The 19,848-nt window shown below is 43.5% G+C and overlaps 1 protein-coding gene and 2 long non-coding RNA genes across 8 annotated transcripts; 2 read left to right on the top strand and 1 right to left on the bottom strand.

Moving 5' to 3' along the window:
- Window positions 1–1,253: 1,253 nt before the first annotated feature.
- On the bottom strand, window positions 1,254–8,578 carry KDM8 (lysine demethylase 8 (putative)). Of its 6 annotated transcripts, XM_087734607.1 has the most exons (7): window positions 8,035–8,578; window positions 7,602–7,768; window positions 6,123–6,255; window positions 5,178–5,219; window positions 4,265–4,414; window positions 1,599–1,691; window positions 1,254–1,499 (listed from the first exon to the last, which is right to left on the bottom strand). In XM_087734607.1, exons 1-7 carry the CDS (start codon window positions 8,542–8,544, stop codon window positions 1,335–1,337), a joined length of 1,260 nt encoding a protein of 419 aa, XP_087590733.1. In that variant the 5' UTR covers window positions 8,545–8,578; the 3' UTR covers window positions 1,254–1,334. The 6 variants fall into 6 exon arrangements, with proteins under 6 accessions (XP_087590733.1, XP_087590737.1, XP_087590735.1 ...); XM_087734611.1 differs by lacking the exon at window positions 1,599–1,691; XM_087734609.1 differs by lacking the exon at window positions 5,178–5,219.
- LOC148052068 (uncharacterized) lies at window positions 2,223–6,108 on the top strand. The gene is made up of 3 exons (XR_015699289.1): window positions 2,223–2,359; window positions 3,912–4,033; window positions 5,761–6,108. It is a non-coding gene; the product is annotated as an uncharacterized LOC148052068 (long non-coding RNA).
- A 175-nt stretch (window positions 8,579–8,753) lies between the features above and the next one.
- Window positions 8,754–17,849, top strand: LOC148052067 (uncharacterized). The gene is made up of 3 exons (XR_015699136.1): window positions 8,754–9,216; window positions 15,274–15,368; window positions 15,459–17,849. It is a non-coding gene; the product is annotated as an uncharacterized LOC148052067 (long non-coding RNA).
- The last annotated feature ends 1,999 nt before the right edge of the window (window positions 17,850–19,848 follow it).

Below are 19,848 nucleotides of genomic sequence, written 5' to 3'. Positions count from 1 at the left end.
TCTGTTCTCCTTCTTCACAGTTATGCCTGCACAGCTTTCTTGGAGGCTGTTTTGTGTATGTAGTTCTCCATATTCTTGGGTTGGAACTCTCAGTGCATGTCTGGGAATGAAAGATGCAAATGTTTTTAGTCAGTCCTGCAAGCTGATCTATGCAGGTGAACTATTAAAAGAAGCCTTTCTCAGCAACACTGTTCCCTATTTGTACAGTTTCAGTTGCACAACTGAAAATGAAACCTGTTACCAGCTCCACAGGGCTTCAAGTAGGTGAAAAATCAATGCAGCACTTGTGGTCTCCTCACTAAGAAGGCCAGCTGAATATCTGATCTAGGGCTAGAGTTTGAACACTTTCAGTTGGCACTGTTGCTTGTTTTTTGTCCCTTCTTTAGACACAGGAGAGTTCATATGACATAAGGCCAGGTCACGAGCAGCTACGCTCAGTAAGAGGGAATATTCCCACAGTCGAAACGATTGGGAAAGAGAAGGACAATTTGGGGCAATGGCAGCTTATGTCTGCAAAGGGTTGAAAAAAATTATCATCTTAAGATTCTTTTAGTTTTTAGTATTAGCACTTCGTTCTCCAGTTTTATGTAAGGATGCTTCTTCCTTTAAGAGTGACTTGAAAAAAAGACAAGGACTAGATATTGCCAGGTACCAGAATGGAATAGCAGCATATCTTTCCTTGGTAGAAATGTGTGACACTGCAGAAGACAAGAGTGTCAGCACTTCAGCTGATGGTTAATCAAAGTATGATTAAGCTTCAGTTTATTTAACTGCAATTAAACTATGAATTAACTACAATTAATTATGTTCCTAGGCCTTAACACTAGTAACTTTTTCCATATAGGAGACTGGTATCTTGCTTTGTGTTAGGTTTTTTTTTTTTTAATGTATTGAACCTTTGGGTAGCACCATCCCTCATTGTTTATGTAACTCCAATTTTTACTGTTATTAAATCCAAGTAGAAGATAACACTAACCTGATGTTTCAAATACAGTTTGAAGCAGAGTCCTGGCAGTGCCCATATATAGAGCTGTTTCAGATGTACACACAAATACTAGATGATGACCTAACAGATGCTCTTTATGAGGAGTTCATATTAGAAACATCCACAAAAATAAAGTGGCTGTAGCATCTTCTTTGCCTTTACCCATCCAGATTCTTTCACCGTGCTGAAGCAAGGGTTTGTTGTTTTTTTTAATCCACCTCTAACATCTGGATAGGGAACAACATTCTCATGCTTCAGAAGTCGTCTCTTGTGAGAAGATGCCAGATGAAACTTTTTCTGATTTTTAATTCCTGTTACAATGCTAACAGACTTTATGCATGCTTCAGAGCTATGACCACCAGAAACTGACAGAGAAGCTGATATCAAGCGATCGTACATAGTGCCAATATTTAACTGGAATAAACAGAACCTGTCCAGGCATCAGAATACAGGACTGAAATGCAGCCTTTCTGAAATTGGGAAACTTAACTAAGTCAGGATCTTCCACATCAACCTGTAAAAAAACCAAAAGAATCATCAGTAGAATGTCTTTACTCAAATATGATTTGATAAAGTAACGTGCCTGATACTAGAATTTCAGGCAACTATTTACCTGACTAGTGTTGTGAAGAATTTGGCTTTCATGCGGGTACAGGTTTTCTGAATCTTGTGGTGAACATAGACGGATATACTTTCTTCCAAATACCTGCATATATTACAATAAATGTTTTCCATCTGTCATTAACCTGTGCATTACTGGAAACTGTGGAAACATCATTATCTTTGTTAGTAATAAACAGGCACTGCTATAATAAAAAGTTAAACCAAATCAGACTATTGGAATTCAAGTACCTGGGCCCTTGGAGCAGGTAAGAATTTGAAATACCAGGAAGTGCCTTTAACCAAATAATTTTCAATTCAAAGTTTAAGGCATCCAATTTATACAATGTTATTTGGGCTCTACATAGCTAGAAAGTAATTAGAAGATCTGAGAATAAGGAGGTTGAGTCTTCAGTGCAGTTCACATCAGCAGCCAGAGGTACCCGCACAGAGCGACTGCTAAGCTTCTATATATTCCTTTAGCTCTTGTTTCTGTGTCATCATTAAATCAGATCTTTCATTGGAGTGCTTAATGGAAAGACTAGAATTCATAAGGCAAGTGGACTGACGGACCTGAGCACTACACTGAATTGCAAGTCATCGGTGCCTAGAATGAAGTGGCAGAATAAACGAGTCAAAGCCGATTCCTGCAGTGAAACCAGTGGAATGCCCACAAAAGGCACAGGGTGAATATTCATGCTGCTTGTGCCAGGATTCAAGATTTCTTCAAGGGCCAGGCATGAGCATATTTCTTTGGAACTATCACATTAAAGGGTAAGTCAGTACTCTAACCACAGTACCCTGGACTGGCATTATGCTACCAAACTATTCCTAACCAAGCTACTTTTCCTCTCTCTTAACATCCCTTCCCATATAACAGAACAGGATTTCCTGAAATCTTACCAACACCCAAGTTGTAATGCTAGATGTTTAGAGTTTGTTGCTTTGAGGACAGCACATAAACATACTCTAAAGGCTGGACAAGTATCAATGTGTTCCTGCCCTGTCCTACTCTTCACTATCACCAGTTAAACTACTAGAGCATTGATCTGAGTAACGATGGCTGCCCCTAAGTTTTTAGGATGCTTTCCATACCCCAAAGGGACTACGGATATTAATTAGCTCTCTAAAGAACCAAGTGTTAAGCGATATTTTTGGTGATGTATGGAAGTAAAGATAATGTTGGTTATTGCTGCAACAGCACGTTTTCTGACTCCTTGAATTGTTTTGGGGGGTGGGTATTACCTGGACTGCTGTGAGCCATTAAGGGCTCCTTCCTTCACTTGCCTCGCTGGGTTAAGGCCTTGTATATCGCAAAGCTGAACGCACAAGTTAATGGGCAACAGCCTGCATCTCCAGATACTGGTTTCCTCATTAATGGAAACATTACGATCGCTGTAGCAGCTACCACCCAGCCAGCAGGGATCATTCCACTTTGTTACTTGTACTTGCGCATACTCCACGTACAACATACTCCACAGCCACTGTTTAAATGACATCAAGAGGCAGAGCAGTTTTAATTTAAAATTGAAAACTGCCAGATCACCTGCTGTTCAAATTACAAAGACGCTTTTACAGCACTGGCAGATAATCTCCCATTCTTCAGGCAGAAGAATAGGAGTTCTTAAGTTTGTAAGGGAAGTACCTTTTCCCAGTCCAACTGCTCCTATAACGGACTTCCACCCATAAAAGTTCCCCTCAGGCTTTACATAGCGTGTATAGTAGGATACTTCACTTTCAGAATGCAGTTGTGTGTGTGTGTAAGGCGGATTAGCGGGGCTAACCGCACAGCAGTTGTAAAAACCCACTTTAGGAAGGCCTGAATTAAGCCTCAGTTCCAAGTGAAAACACAGGTTAGCAAGACTGAACTGTTTGGGACAGAGGAACTAAGGCTCAACCCATAAATAAGCACAAGTAGAAAGCATTCAATGTCATCATCCTGCTGGAAAATGTTTGAAAGTTTAAGCCATATTTTTTTTTAAAAGAGTCTGATGGGATGGAGGAAGAAACGGCCATCTCCTTCTAGCAAGCAAAAAAACCACTCAGTGTTTGAGGACGTACACTTGTCAGCTGCATGGACCAGGAATACGTCTTTGGACTTGCGTAGTGCTTACCACAAAGGGCCCCAGTATTTTACTGTGTTACTCTGCACTAAAAGTTGTCATCCAGAAGCCTACCAACAGTAATTCACTTAGCAGCAACGAGGTCACAGTGCAAATATTATTTCATCTGACTCTCAGTGCATGCACACATAGATATTTTACTGGGTAACCCGAAGTGGATTAAAGTATGCACCTAAGTCCACCCCAAAATCTTGCTGTTCCAGAAAAGGAAGTTCCTTGGTACATTATGACAGGATCCAGGTTCTTCCCAACTCCGTTACAAATTCCTTGTGTGACCTTGGAAAAGCTGCTTCTTGTGATTTCCATTTACCATCTGCAAATGAGGGTAAGTAACGGTCTATCTCAATGAGGAGCATTTGTGGCCTACAAGATTACACTGAGTATTAAGTTGCAGTAGTGACAAATGCAATAGAATAGCCAAATACCACCTGCATATTCTCTATTCTTCAATTGTTCATCAAGTTGTCTGCTACCCTTGTTTCTAACACTTACACATCATAAGCACTTTTTCTAGCTATAGCATTAATGGCATGTGTAGAGTAAGTAGAGTACAGACCTGGGCTAAAAAATTTTGCTGGGGATCCTGATGAAGAGGTGAGACAGTGCCTTCTGGACCAAACCAAGCGTTAATGGTGATGTCATCTTCTTCCCCTTCCCCCAGGCAGCAGTAGTCAGGGATACTGATATCCTCTTTCAATTCTGGGATCTACTCCCATAAAAAGAAATAAACATTAAAAAGGGTATGTGCTGACTTGCCAAAGGTATGTAATTCATAGAACAGAGGAACAAGGCTTGACACAAAGAAAACAAATGACCTGCTTGTCCAGCAAAGGCAGGAGAGAAGCAGCTGAGCTGCTAGGAATCTGCAGGAAATGTCCTCATGCTTTCTGTCCTAGCAAGCAGATTCTGTTGGAAGGAGAGGTGGGAGAAAGAAAGGGGTTTCTCATTCCGCAGAGACCCTGTGCTTTAGTAGAAACCAGAGAAACCCACGAGAATAAGTGGGTTTGCTGTTCATGGAAAAGGAGCAGCTGATGTTTTATACACTAAGCTTGCTTCTCCGTGAGACTCCTTTTTTGGTCTCTGGTTAACTGGAATGACATTTCAGAATATGGTGAACATATCACCACTGAAGACTGTTTCCTATCCAAGTCTCTTCCCTGACTGACATATTCTTTGGGGAAATGCTGCTTTCCAGGTGATACCCCTATAAGTATATGCTACATTATACCGAAACAGCACTAAGACTGAATGTCTTCACCCCTGCAAGGGTTTTGTTTCTGTGCCTTTCAGCTAAATAGAACAAAGCCCTCCCTCTGTTCCTTCAAACTGTGGGAACAGAAACTTAAGAAATACTGTGAATTCCCCATATGCCCTTCCATCTAGTAGAGCTGACATCCTCAGAGATGACCTGTGCTACTACAAAGGGAACACTTGACTGCAGAAAGATAAAAACATTCACTCAGTTTTACCTGATCAAAAAGCTGGTGCTGGGCAAGGTATCCTACACTGTTCTGAAATTACAGCAGAAAAAGAAAAAAATGCATAGTCACATCCAGAGTAAGACTTCTCAGTCAGTTAATTTACTTATAAGTGAGTAGAATTTACTTATAGGTAACATCCATTTCCAATGTCCTATTTCAAAGTACTAGAATTGTTTCAACAGTTGACCAGTACAAGGGGTCTTCTGAAATAGTAATTTACAGCTACACTGAAATTGTAGGAGTGTACATATATCCCCACAATCAACAAATTATCTAGCTTGAGTTACTGAAAGAAGCCTAGCTATAGTCCTATGGAGTCTTGACAGTTCTCTTGTCAGTCCTGTGACAACGCTCCGCGTCTTTATAGCTAGACTCTGCTGGTACGCAGACGAGTTCACCTTCACTCCCTCTAAGTATCTCGATATTCTATTCCAGGCTGCACCACAGAACAATTTGCAATGGCACGTGGTCCTTCCTGCCAGAAGGCTAGGAAACAGAAATGAGGGCTTCAGATCCTCAGGTGTGAAAGTAAAATGACATTCGATTGCTAATCAACTTGTTACTTTTTTAGCTAGCAGTACGTGAATTTGGATCTTGATCCTAGATCTCACTAAGCAGTTTAATAACCAAGAGGAACAAAACTGCTGGCTGAGGATCCCTTATCCTTAGACTCCACCATTCAGGCTTCTGCTGCAGAAGGTATCTATTCATCAAATTCCAGCTGCTGTACATTTGATTATATATAAAAATTAAACCTAGCTATTATTTGTAGCTTCAGATCTTGAAAATATGTCAAACCTTTTAACTCAGAGTTGTGCTTACAGCATACCCCCTCCCTTGACATCACCTCTCAGCATGTTTGTTCTAAGCAGAAATTCTGCACCAGTTACACGCTGCCGTATTTGGAGATGAACCAAAACGAGAGTAACAGACCTCATTCACAATATACTGGTTGATGAAGTCACTGACAGTCATGAGCTTCTGAGACCATTCCTCATCTGTGTATCGGGTACCCAATTCCACGGGGACGGTGCGGCACCCTGCGACTTGACAAAAATAGTCCACACTGAAATGAAGAAAGTTCCATTACCCTTTTATACTGCTCTTCTAACTAATTTTGAATGTAAGGCAATCAATCAAAATAAATCTTTTAGAGTAATAAAACTCTACTACCGTGAGTTTCTTCTCTCTAAAACCAACCAACCAGAGATAAAAGGCAGCAGAAAAGGAGGCAAGCAGCAAGGAAACAAGCACTCAAGTTTGTGTGTACATTATGCCACAATTGTCTGTTTTGTTTTAAAACCTTGTTTACCTCAGCTAATTACTGTTTCCTTATAAGCTAAGGAGATTTAAACTGTTAGTCCCTCTTGACTACGGATGGCTAATCTTTTTGCTGCCTGCTGCCACGTTTGCTAAATAAAACGTATCTTTTTATCATTAATGCTAGATCAACTCTGTGTCAGTGCCAAATTCTGTCTGCAGGTGCCAATAATATCCATCCTGGCTGAAGTCAGAGGAATTACTTTGACGGGTCATATTCATTTCTCCATTGACAGTGATATTAACTAAATGGAGAAGCCCATCTTTTTAAGTGTCTGAAGTTAAGCAGTGAAGTACCTTCCCTCAAAAAGAATAAAACCCCTATGAAATAACAAGTGCGTTCAGTTAATGTCAATTTTACCCTTGGCTGCGGAACGAAAGCAATTGCTCAAACTGAACGTTTTTTCCCCTTTTCTAAGGAATCATTTCACAAATATTCAATTCTCAGTATTGGAAATGTTGGCTCCATTGCTTACATTCCACAAGCAGCACAATGTTATTACTCACTCCTGAAACTCAACACTCAAACACAACACTGAACAAACATCAATGCTTGTACTTGCAAATGAAAAAGCCAATCATGCTCACTCACACAACTCTGCAATTCACATTCCATCGCTCTAGTTATCGGCAAGTTCCGAGACGTAAAAATCACTGATCTGTGTCTGACACAGACCCACTTAAGAAGTGAGGAGCTCACTGGAACAGTCAGCAATGCATGCTCGTCGCTGGTTTCCAGCTGAGCAACACACAGCATCAGCAATTCACCAGAGCGCTGCCGGCACAGCCGCGGGAGGCAGGGCTGAGGGCTGCCTTCCAGCGGCGTCCCAGCCAGGACTGGGTTTCCCCAGCACACCAGCGCATTCACAGTGCAGTAATGCCCTGGATGGTTTGATGCGCTTCCCTCATCTATGGAGCAACTTCTACAGAGCAAAGACAGCATCGCAGCAGGAAGGTGCTGCCAACAAAAGTCACTCCCAATGGCACCTGTCTTCTGTGAAGGTCTCTACTGCTCTAACGAGCATCAAGATACCCGACACAGAAAACGATCCTCACCCTTAGCAGGACAGGGAAGAAACTCTCATTTCTCACCTCCACTTCTTCATACATGGCCAGTGGTCGATAATCCCCTCTAAGACCACGGGCTTCTGTGGAATTAGATAGTTGTCTCTGAAATGCTCCAGTGAAGGGCAGTGAAGGTGTGGAAGCGCATCTTCTGGCTGCACAACAGGGACCGGCGGGGGGTCAATACGGGCCCTCTGGAACAGAGACGTCCTCCTTCGACAGCTGCTAGCGAAGGCCTCCAAGGCCTCCCCACCGGCCCGGCCCGGCTCGCCCCGCACTGGGCCGCGCACTGCGGCAGGGCCCCGGGGGAACAGACGACGGCGGGGAGCCCGGGGGAGCCCCGGTGGCGGGGAGGGGGGGGGGCGCGGGGAGCCCACGAGGGCGAAGAGGGAGCCGGGGGGGGCCGGAGGGGCGCGGGGGCCAGGCCGCCTCAGGGCGGCGGGCCGCGGGCGGGCGGTACCTTGGCGCTCCCTTCGGCGGCGGCGCGCCGCTTCCCGCGGGGCAGGTGCGCCTGCAGGACGCGGACGAGGCGGGCGAGGACGTTGTCCAGGACGGAGGCGCCCATGAGCAGCCCCATGTCGCAGAGGCGGACGGCGGGCGCCAGCGGGCGGCCGGCGGCGACCTCGGCGAGCGCCCCGAAGAGGCAGCCGTAGGTGTAGACCTGCCGCCAGGCCTTGCTGACCTCCCGCCACGGCGCCGCGTTCAGCTTCTCCCAGGAGTAGTCGCGCAGGACGTCGGCCAGGCGCCGCAGCGCCGCCGCCGCCGCCTCGCCGGGCCGGCCCGCCGCGCCGTAGAGCAGCCCGCGGGCCCGCCGCAGCAGCGGCAGGACGCAGTCCTCCACCTCGCCGCTCAGCGCCAAGGTCAGCCCCTCCTCGGCGCCGGGCAGCAGCGCCCGTACCTCTGCCCAGAGCGCGCCGCCCGCCGCGGGGTCGGCGGCCGGGCCCTCCGCGCCGCTGCCGGGCGCCGCCATGGCAGCGCGCCTCCGCGGCTGCCGGCTGCCACGGCGCGGCGCTGCCGGGCCTGCGCGGGCCTCGGGGGCGGGCCGCGGCGGGGGCGCGGGGGGCGGGCCGCGGCGGGGGGCGGGCCGCGGCGGGGGCGCGGGGGGCGGGCCCCGGCGGGAGGGCCCGCCCGCCGCGGGTCGGGCTTGCGGGGCCGCTGCCGTGCGCCGCGGAGGTCGTGTTGGCGTCGCGTGGCGAGAGCGGGGCTGCCTCGGGAATGACGGCCGAGGCGGGCCGCCCCGGGGCCCCCGCCGCCCGCACACGCGCGCTCCCCTCCTCCGCCGCGGGTGGGGGCCCTGCGGGGCCGCCGCTGGCTTCGGCCGCTGCCGCGGCGGGGCCTCCGCGGGTCCTGGCTGCCCGGCAGCGGGGCCGGTGGCGGCGGCGGGCTGGTGCCGGGTGTGGTTGCCTTTGTCTCATACTTGCTCCTTCCCGGTTGCTGCCGGCAGCGGAGATGGTACAGGTGCAGGCTTTCCTTTGCGCTGCTCTTCGTGGTATTTTTCAGAGCACGTTTTAATAACTGAGAGTTTCTTGGCTGCTGTAGGCCGGTGCGCCAGGGTGCCGCTGATGGAGGGAGCCGTCCTGCTCCTGCCAGGCCGTGCTTTCTTGCATTTGCGCCCCTTAGGCTGCTACAAGTCTTCATGCAGGTGCATAACAAACTGGAATGGAAACCCCTTCTAGATTAAAAAATACTCATTTTCTTAGGTTAGTTTTAGCCCAGATCAGTCTCATCACCTGGCTCATCACGTAACTGTGTATTCTTTTGCAGATGTAACGAAGGGGGCGGTAGGGGGCTTAAGTGGGTGAAGAAAGTGGAGCGATTCCTTTTGGTGGCATTGCTGGTTTTTTGCTGGGCTAAAGGCTCTGTGAAACTGTAGCCCAGGTCTCCATGGGCAGTGTAATATCACCAAAACTCCGACTACATATGGTCATTTGGGCCCTTGACCTGCAAGTCTACTGGAATTTAGTAACTGTATGATTGATGCAGCTGTTTGCATTGAAGGGAAACGTATACATCCAACCTAGTTTTCTTTCTACTGTAGCTTTACATGTTAACCATACAGTGATGGTATGAGGAAGATAGCTTAGATTTCACTCCAGAAATATCTCTGTTCCAAAAGTGGGACAGCTATTAACAAGTAGATGACTCCTGGAAGACTGGGAGATACTCTAATCAATGTTGTATTAGAAAGAAAGCCTACCTGGGACCTTGCATGCTGATCTGGGAGAGGAGCCTAGAAGCATCAGGGATGAACACTGCTGTGAGGCAATGTCCTTTTGGTGGTTTATGCTGTGTGTTTTTAGTCTGTGTTTAAGACGTGCTTCCTGTGTGGAATATGCACCTCAATCTTCTAATATGCTTTGCATGGCATCTTTCAGCCGCAGCTTGCTTTGATAATGTGCCCCAAGCATGTTCTCAGTACTTAATACTTGATTGCAAAGAAAATATTATTTTACTTAAAATTCAGCAACTCTGAGGAATGTCTTAACATCACGAACCAAAACCTAAAGCAACATAACAAGAAATGAGGAATTTGTAACTCATGAAAAATTTTAAAAGTGTTGGTTGTCTGGGGTTGAAATCTTCAGACTACATGCAAAATCTTATGTTTACAGAAAAAGTTAAAATCATCACCTTTCATACTAAGAGAACACTCATTCTTCTTTGTCCTATGCTCAGTCACTAGTGCTTTCGGAAAAAAAGAGTTGATTTGAGTCCTCCTGTCACTGCTGCTGCTGCTTGTGACTCTCCTCTGCCCCATTCCCCAGCTGTCTTGTTTGAATGACTTCCTCTTCTTCTGTCACACTTTAGACTTGCTTCATTGGCTTATCACGCTGGCCCATCTATTCTCTGTCTTCTAACTGCCTTTCTCTTGGCACCTTAAATTCGTCCTGTGACTGTGTGATTTTAGCACCTTCATCTAGAATTTTCTCCTCCTTGATTGCTAAATGTTAATATATGCTGCTATAGGAGAAAGTATTTAACTGGCAAGGAAAGCTTCTTGTTAGACCCTGTGTTCAGTAGTTGTAATTTATGATGCTAGCAAGTGTTGCTAGTCTTGTGCTTATGGACTGTCCGATTATTATTGCCATTTATATTAACTTTATTCCTCTTTAAGTTGATTAATACAATTCTCGCTAGATCATAGCTTTCCTAGTTTAAATATTAGGAATATTTTCACAAATTACATTTTGAAGATTTGGATTTCTTTCTGGTATTTTAAATAACACCAAGTTCTGAACACGTAATCTCTAGCGCATTGGTGGGGCATTAAGGCTGTGATAAGCTTTATCGGTTATACTGTAGGTGAAGAACCAATTGGGAGTAGATTTTAGTTTTGGGGTATTCAGGGAGGTTCAGTGTTTCTCTTTGAGCATACACTGGAAGACAATTATTTCTAGTCAGTCATCTTTTGGTACAATGGTTTGAATGCTGATATAGCATCAATAGTCTTGAAGGGGCTGAGCTGTGTCTCTGCTAAGCTAATGAAGGTAGGTTTTCAGGTGTGTATTAAGTCTTGTAGTGTGTTTGGCCTTTAGTCTAGGAGGAAAACCCACTAAAATCCATAATATACTGCATCTAAGCAATTTGGTTGAAATTGTCTTTATTGGAAAAAAACAGATTTGCAAAAGCTGAATTGGGAAGTTTTGCTATCAGAGTAATTAACCTTGCAGTACATGCGTACTAGTTTTGAAATGTCTGTAAGCTAATGCAGATATTTTTTGTTGTGAGCTGTCTGACCAAGGAAGTGGGTGACTTCAGTGCTGGACATTTCCATTCTAAGTCAACAAGAGATAATTTAATTCCTGCTGCCAACGAACAATTATTGTCATCTGTGTAACCTGCAGAAATTGATGTGAAAAAGAGTCCCATTTCCCTGTGGATTATAGCACCACCACTGAAACTTGTGCTGCTTTCATCAGAAGTAAATTTTTTAAAGATTTTGGCAGCCAAACTGCCTAACCTTGCAGAAACATGTCCCTTTTAAAACATGGAAGAGAAGTTGGTACCAAGACTTTTTCCCTGCTGCTTCCTGCAGTATACTCTGCAAAGCACTCTTTGTTCTCTTTTATATTCTGTGTGTTTTTTAAATATGCTCCAGGCAGCTCACTTTCTCTTAGCACTGACATTCAGAAAGAAATTACCTATTTAAAAAAACCAAAATAAACAGACACGCAATTAAGAGAGATAATAAAGTCTGATAAACCATATGTATTTCTCTCTTCTGTTTACAGTCATAGATTTCCAGGACCCACGGTTACTTGATGATACCTTGTCTGCCACTGGTGGAAAAGTGATTAGTTACACCAAATATATATATAAAAGAAATTCTTTGTATCTTATCTTGCCATTGTCTTCATTGGAATGAGCAGGTGTTTGGCCTGTTCAGAATTTAATTATTTATTTGTAGTAATATTCTCTTTTATAACACTCTTTCTTCATTTACTAATTTGAATTAATGAACAAAGTCCCGCGATTGTTTTTGGATTTTATTAAAATGAGATCAAGACACATGCTCAGTGATTCACCACTTGAGTCCTAAGTAGGACATTTTTACTAGGTGGATCAATTTTTAAAATGACAGCATCTGCTTGCTTGTACACATTTATTTATGATTCCTCCCCAGGCGAGTATAGCAGGAGTCTGGTGAGTAATAACCAGCTGTTGGAATTAGTGAATAGGGAAAGCAGTTATTTGATCTGTGAAGGAGTGTGGGAGCCAAGGCCAGAAGTAATAAAAACTAAACAGATGCCCCAAATATATAAACCGAAGTAGTGACTTATAAATTACTTGCGCTGCTGATGGGCAAAATAGCGTCAGATGGGTTGACTTTCTCTGGAGTTTTTATTAAAGATGAAACCCTCTCCACCACCGCGTCACAAATAGCCATGCAAGGGAGTTTATGGAGAGCATCCTGGGTCTCATTCTCGCACTTTCGCAGTGCTCGGCCAGCATGAGCAATGGCATGCAAAGCGTGGCAGCTCTCTCTGGTGGCTTCCATCATTTGTCTCTCATATATATTAGCAGAATGGGCAAAAAGGGATCCGAGTGTGAGGAAACTCGGCTGTTGGACCACCTTGTCTCAAATCCCAGGTGCGCTGTGACTCCAGTCCTTTCTGGTGCTCTTTGGAGGTGTGTTCTTATACTGAGTAATTTCTTGGATGATCACGGCAGGAGCACAACAGCAGCACCAAAGGTTTTCCATCTCCTGAGGACTTCAGGCTGCCACTCAGCTCCTCAGGAACTCCGTGTCCCTTTTGGCAGTGTAGCACTCTGGAATTACCAAGGGTGGTGATCTGTTTTCGTCATTACCTGTGCTTTGCGAAAGAGTCATCAGAAGATGCTTTCTGTGGAACTTCTTGCCCTTATCCTGACAGTTGATGAGCCCAGCCCTGAAGTGGTCGTTGCAGCTTGATGGGGAAAGCCTGTCCTGAGAATTAGTGTTTCCTTCCGCTGTGACTTTTGGTGGTGATGGTTTCCTAAGCTGGAATTTACACTGTGCTCATCAGAGTTACTGCAGTTGCTCTTGAATAAAAACAAATTTATGACAAAAAATGAAAAATTTACCTTCTTGATATATCTCCTTCTCATTTTTTAAAGCTAAAGGTAAACCAAGGTGAAACCGTGGAAGTTACATTAAAACTTTTATAACATTTCCTAACATTTTGACGGCTGTCACAATATTTTATAAATCCTGTATCTTCAGAAATATTAATTCTATATACATCTTATTAAGCTTACACTCTAGTTTGCCATTAGGCTGGCATAAATTATGTTGCTATGGTATGTAAAGGTGGGACCCTAAAACACATTAGTCTATAAATGGTATTATTTGTCCAATTATTTGTACAAAGGAAAGAGGGTCTAGCAGTAACTGTAGTGGGCTATTAAAGAAAAGGACTCTGTAGTCACATCAGGCGAGCATAGATCCAGAATTTCTTGATGTCTTTGCAAGTGGAAAGCATAAAAGTTCAAAAACAACCTGCAAGATGAGGCCTATCCAGTTCAGGGGATGGGGGGTGAGGTGGGCCTTGCAGAGATCCAAGGTTTGCAGCCACATTTTTAACAACCATGTATTTTTATGATGAATAATAATTGCGGTTGTGAATTGGAGTTAGGGGCTGTCAAGCTTCTGGTATAAATTAACTTCACTTCTCAAACCATCACAGGACTAATTCCCTTCGTGTATTAGGATAGGCAGTTGCCTTTAAGATTCGTGTTGCTGCCTTCCATGGGAAGTGCCGAGTTCCGAGTGCTGCAGGAGTGCGATAGGGCAGCTGAATAATATCTTCTGGTAATTTATACCTCATAACCATCTTCGGGGGTTCCATCTCTTGTCAACTCTGCGCTCTTTATTAGGCTTGTATACTGTTACATAAAATGAACTAGTTAGATGCCAGTTTTAATTATTTGTTTGCTAAACTAACTCAAATTTTTGATATTGTATCAGGATATAATGTATGCTTGCACATATGACACAAGATTTAAGTGTATTAGTATAGCCAATCTTATATAAGAATTGCAAGTAGGATATATTAACAGGTTATTATCAGGCTTACTGTCTTTTGTTCTAGTAGAAGCAAAATGAGTGACAGATATGAGCACTGTTGTCCTAGGAAAGCAGCTCTTTCTCTGACCACACAAAGGTTTAAAACCTGCTAATCTTTATTCCTAACTATTTCAGTTATATATGCATTTAGCTGTATCTATTGGTTGTGTATCAGCCATGTTATATTTTAGCATGTTAATTACCAGTACATTAGTCTTACATTGCATATCATTAATTATTGTGTTGTTAGAGATTAATTTTGTTTATCTTGGAAAATACAAGTGGTCTCCACTAACGTCTTGTGAGAACATATATAGTGCTAAAAACACTCTTATTGTTTATTTTACAGGCATTTCAAAACTAGCACACATGTCCTGCAAGGTTAATTAATCTGATTACTTAATAAGCAAGGATGGAATCAACATTTAAAAAGTATCATGGTTGGAGGTGATATTTTAAAGTAAATATTATATATGCATTTTATGTTCTTGCCCCAGGTCTAGATTCTCTGTTACAAAAGCTAACAGATTTTCAGCCAGAACTTAGAATTCTCATTGATTTTATTAGTAGTTTGCTCATTTAAAAAGAAAGCCTTACTATAACCAAGTGTCTTAATGGAGTTAACAGTCTATGAATATTATTTAGCATCCTTGTGCTCTGAATCAGTATTCCCAGTGGTTGATCTAAGCCGAACTGGCATCTGTAGATTCTTCATTCTGCAAAGTGAGAAAAAGCTGTTGAGGTTGACGTTGGTGCTCTGACGGTCTCCCTGCAGGACTGCTGTCCAGCCGCTGCGCTGCGGAGGGCACCTGAAGCTCTGCCACGTCAGGGTTACTGGCTCCATGCTGGTAGTGACTGCTGCTTACGATTGTGGTGTTTCTATGAGATAAGGGCAATCAATTCCCCTCCAGCCGTCTGCATCAGGAAGATGCTCTCGTGTTGGCCTGGGCGGTGTACGCCTTTACTGGCCATCGCAGCAGAGAAGTGCCTGTCAGTGTTAGCAATGGCCTCTCTTCCTGGGGCAGGGATGAAGGGGAGGAAGGGCTGGTACTGCTGCTGCCCTGCCGTGTGTGCCTTGGACTCGATGATCTTAAGGGTCTTTTCCAACCTTAATGATTCTATGATTCTATGATTCTATGTTTCTGCTTGCAGGAGTGGCTGGCGGTACCTTCCGTGAGCATTATACTCATTTAATGCCTGCCCCCACCCCCCCCAAAAAAAGGAAAAAAAACAAGTGAAAATGGGAGGTAACATGCCCTCTGTCCTTAGATGGAAGTAAATTGATGATTGCCATGAAAGTGTTTGTTATCATGGCTGACTCTGATTTTCCATTACAGGGGATGAATGGTTGTCTCTCCCTCTGCAAGAAGAAAAATATGAACACATAAGACTTCAAAGACTTTGGATGTCTTTCCTGGCTGCCTTTTCTGCTCCTGTGGACAGGAGATGAATGATTCTGATTAATAATATGTACAGAATTAATTGTTATACAAGAGTTATTTTCCTCAGATAAGCAAGGTCTTCCTGCTCGAGAGTGACACAGCCGTGCATTTCTATTGTATCTTGGAGTTGAGCGTAATTGTACAGCGAAAGTGTAATGACGGATATGTCTTTATCAACCTGTTCCCTGTATTGTGTTTTTATCACTGCCATCTGCTCTGCCGAGAGTGGCAGCTGCCAGGTCTCACAAATAGCGCTGTCATGTACTTTCATGTAGAACAACATATTGTCATAATTTCTCTGATATTACTAGATGGAATAACTTTAAGTGAGATAAGGTGACATTTTGCATGGCACTTTGGAATGTATTTCATTGCAGTGTGTGTAGGACACACAATGTTCTTTCTGGAGCAGGCTATAACAGCACACCCAGTTCTACTTTCAGAAATCACTGGAAAATGCTTATTTTTCCAAAAACATTATGTAACATCCATCTGGTACATATGTGTCAGTTCTGAGATGCAACTGAGACATAGTCAGTATTAGTATTGCTTACATATGTAGCCTTAGTTACCTTTGCTGGATGGAAATTATGTAAGTTAGACTATTTTTAAAATTTAGTAATTTCTTTTTTTTGCTTGTATCAACTTGTATCTCCTTCATATTTGCAAACATGTTCAGACAGCTCCTTCAACATTAAAAGAAACAAAAAATCTTTACAACAAATCTTTAAAAAGATCTTTACAGCAGTCAGTACTCTTTCTGTTGGACCCTAGGTAGGAGATTTAATTTTAGACTAGGCCACATTCCACTAGGTGTCCAGCCTAAGCCGATCCTCTGGGCTCTCTTGAGTTTTTTGAGAGAGAGAGATCCATCCCAGCCTGAGATGGGATACTTATGGTAGGCAAGCAAGTGGAATAAATTGCTCTCTGTGGGTGTCTGTTTCTCTCAGGCTACAGAAGGAAGCTAAAAAACTGGCTTAGATGACCTTCTTGCATTTTCGGCGGATAAATGTATATGAGGTGAATCACATATTGAATATATGCCAACATGTCCTCTTGTTCTGAGTGCCTGCCAAAATCTTGCTTGTGCACTAAGTCTAGGAAAATATTTGGTGTAATCCACCTTCACAGAGATGCCTCTCCTTAAAAGTAATGAGGTACATCCTCTTTTACGTATTCATCTCATTCTTCTGGATGTGTACTTAGTGCAGTTTTTACTACACAGGTAGTCCCAGTGACTTCTAGAGCAAGTGGCTGGCTAATCTCTTCTTTCTGTCATAGTCCCTATTGCTGTTGGCAAGGGATGGACACCAAGGAAGGAAGGAAAATGGTGTGTAACTCAGAGAATATACCTGTCTGCTGCAATATACCTGTCTCATATACGTGTGTTGTAGAACTGTGACACCAAATCTGTCTGCCTACTGGAAAGATTTACAAGGAAAACTGATTTGGGATATTTCTTCTTGCTAATGAGCATTGATGAGAAACGGCCTTTCTGAAATGGCAAATAACTCAGTTGTGATAAAGAAGGTGGAATATTTATTCTTGATTCTTGCATCATTTTCTTTTTCAAGTGTGATAGGATGTAAAATGCTGAAGAGCCAATCAACAATATAAAGGATGGAGGCAAAGAGACATCTTGCTTGCTAGTCGACCTGTTTGGAATGGTGTGGTAGGTGGAAAACTTTTCTGGCAGAAGTGCAGAAGAAAGCCAGGGCATGGCTCCTTTACGTTTCTCTGCCTCATTCGAATGGATGTGTAGCTTCGGCACGCTTCATTGCTAGCCAAGCAGAGGCCAAGCAGAGGCCATTTGAATTCTGAATAGTGTTTTCCCAATGGCAAACAGATCAGGCCAGAGAAAAGTCTCTTGGCATTTAAATGAAGTCGTACACTCTAGAGATGTAAGTCTTGCCTGTCATTCCAGTAGTGCCTTTCAAGAGCTGATAAAGGCTCCTGGCATTGTACTGATCTTGAGTGCACACCAGATCACCTTTTTATCCTAAGGGTAGGGAAGTGTCATTTTCATTAACCACACTTTATATATATATATGTACATTAAGAGGAAGAATATATATATAAACATTTTTTTAATTCCTCCTAAGATTTACAAATCTCATTTGAAACTTCTGTTTGATATACCCCCAGACTAGGGCTATAAATGCTGCATGAATTTGTTCTTGTGCTCTCTTGTAAGTATATTTAGAAGTATACACAGTTATTTGTGTTCATACATCACGTTCTTATTAATGAGCACAGTATAATTGTTGGTTGTATTGACTTTTTATTCTGTGGATGTTTTTAAAAGATATTTTAAAGGCTTTGCTGGAGTTTGCATGTGCTTCAGAAATTAAATTTAGTCTGTGATTTTATTACCCTTTTTATTTAATTTATCTTAACTGTTGCTTTCAAGCTGTGAACCAGCTGTTGACTTTGAAAAAACATTGTTCAATTTGAAAGGAGCATTTTAAAGCTTAATGTAATGGCTGTAAGTAATCACTACAGCAATTATATTCTCTGGTGTTGTGCGTCACTGAAATAATATTGGAGGTTGCGAGAAAATGCAGGAGAGAAGCACATCAAGCTCAGACTTCTCAGTTTTGACTGTGATGCCCAGCATCTCTGTTTTGTATGTAGCTTGGTGTCACTGCTTGAATTGTGGCAGAAAAACTGAAGCTCCACTCTGTTGTGGCTCTGTGTGTGCCCAGCAGGAATGAAGGGCTGCTTCTGAGCATTGTTCTCTGTCATTCTTCTCAGACTGGAAAGGTTTTTTTTGTTTCTCCATACGGGCAGATTGTAGATGGAGCCTTGCTGCAGTGGCAGAAGTCCCTGCTGCTCTGCTGCCTCATCGTTCCAAGATGTTGCACTTGGTAGAGAGTGGAATTTTGGTTTTGACTCTTCTTGAGCAGCTGTGGACCCACCTTGTATGGTGCCGGTGGTAGCAAAGCTCCTCACAGAGCATTCAGAGAGGCTGGCCAGGGCAGAAGTGCTTGGCATCCTGCAAAGTCAGGTCATGTTCCTGTTGTGCTCTGGAAATGAGCAGCTACTTGCCACGGTGAGGAGAATTAATAGAAAAGTAAAGAAAGAATGTGTTTTCATCCACATTCTGAGAAGGAACATCCTCCATTTATTTGTGAGCAACTCTCTAGTTCAAGCAGGCTGGAGCTCTTGCGGAAGAGAACTTTCTGGGTCACTGCAGTGAAGATAGGAGAAGCAGCATGCACTCTGGATCCCTTCATGTCATAACAAACCATGAAAATGCTGTGCAGCTTCCTCTGCCCTGGAAATTCTCTCGTAATGATTTTAAAAGGAATGTAATATGCATCATCGTGGGAGTGGGCTGCATTTCACAATGAGTCACCGAGCTATGCTTTACACACAGCTTGTGTTTGGAAACCGTGGACTATAGTGGTGCTCTAAAAAGGTAGGCCACCAGATCGCCCAACTGTGCAGGACCTAGCCCCTTCTCTGCTTTTGCCAGTGTGTGTTGCACAGCAGGTTCAAACCACCTGCCAAGGTAAACCATCAGTTCCCGTTAACAGCTTTGTGAAGCGATAATGCTGCTGGGGAAGACCCAGTAGGAAGCTTAGATTCAGCAAGACACTAAGCTTTCTCCAAATTTACTTTGTAGCAAGGTCCTTCAGAATAAGGATCTAATGACAGCAAGACCTGAGCCAATACAATATACTGACAATAACGGGAAGGGCAAGCGTGCAGGGAGCTAGAGACATTGAGAGCTTGGGACAAATGGGAGACCAGGCTTACTACTGAGGCAAAATTGCTGGTGTTTGGTTGTCGTGGTTTTAAAGGAAGGATAGATGATGCATTTGGAAATGGGTTTTGTGATGGTACTTGTAATGGATGGTAGTCATGGTGATACGATTGGGATGATCCTCTACTAAGACGTAGTCCTGCTTTGGCATGGTAACACTCAGCTAGAGTGACCTGTACTTTACCTTAAAAGAAAAAAGTAAGATTAACATGGAAGTGAAAGCATACCCACGTGTATCTGTGTGTGCAGTATGTATCTGTATGACATCTGCAGCAAAATGAACTTTGATGTAGTGTCCGGTTTCTCCATCTGTGTGTAGTGCACAGGAAAGCAAAAGCGCACTTACACAGATCTAAGTGTGCTTCAGAGATCAGGGGTATCCCTTCCAGACAAGTGTGCTAGAAGCTGGGCTGCTCACCATGGATTTGGCACAACAGGATAGAGACAGAATCCTCGCTGTGAAAAGGCAATATGACATGTGAATTACATTATATACATGTATGTATGTATAAATTA

The sequence above is a fragment of the Nipponia nippon genome, unplaced genomic scaffold (assembly GCF_047370975.1).
Source record: "Nipponia nippon isolate SJK-2023a ecotype South Korea unplaced genomic scaffold, ASM4737097v1 scaffold_5, whole genome shotgun sequence".
In the NCBI taxonomy this organism is placed as follows: Eukaryota; Metazoa; Chordata; class Aves; order Pelecaniformes; family Threskiornithidae; genus Nipponia; species Nipponia nippon.
Note: the sequence above shows the minus strand (reverse complement) of the source record. Positions and strands in the feature narration are given on the sequence as shown.

What these genes read in the sequence shown, in the direction of transcription:
- KDM8 (XM_087734607.1), bottom strand. Translation starts at nt 8,544, where the DNA reads ATGGCGGCGCCCGGCAGCGGCGCGGAGGGCCCGGCCGCCGACCCCGCG. An exon ending in CCGCCGAAGGGAGCGCCAAG is followed by an intron (nt 7,769 to 8,034) that starts GTACCGCCCGCC and finishes TCTCTGTTCCAG; the next exon opens with AGGGCCCGTATTGACCCCCC. An exon ending in AGCAAAATTTTTTAGCCCAG is followed by an intron (nt 1,692 to 4,264) that starts GTCTGTACTCTA and finishes TAATATATGCAG; the next exon opens with GTATTTGGAAGAAAGTATAT.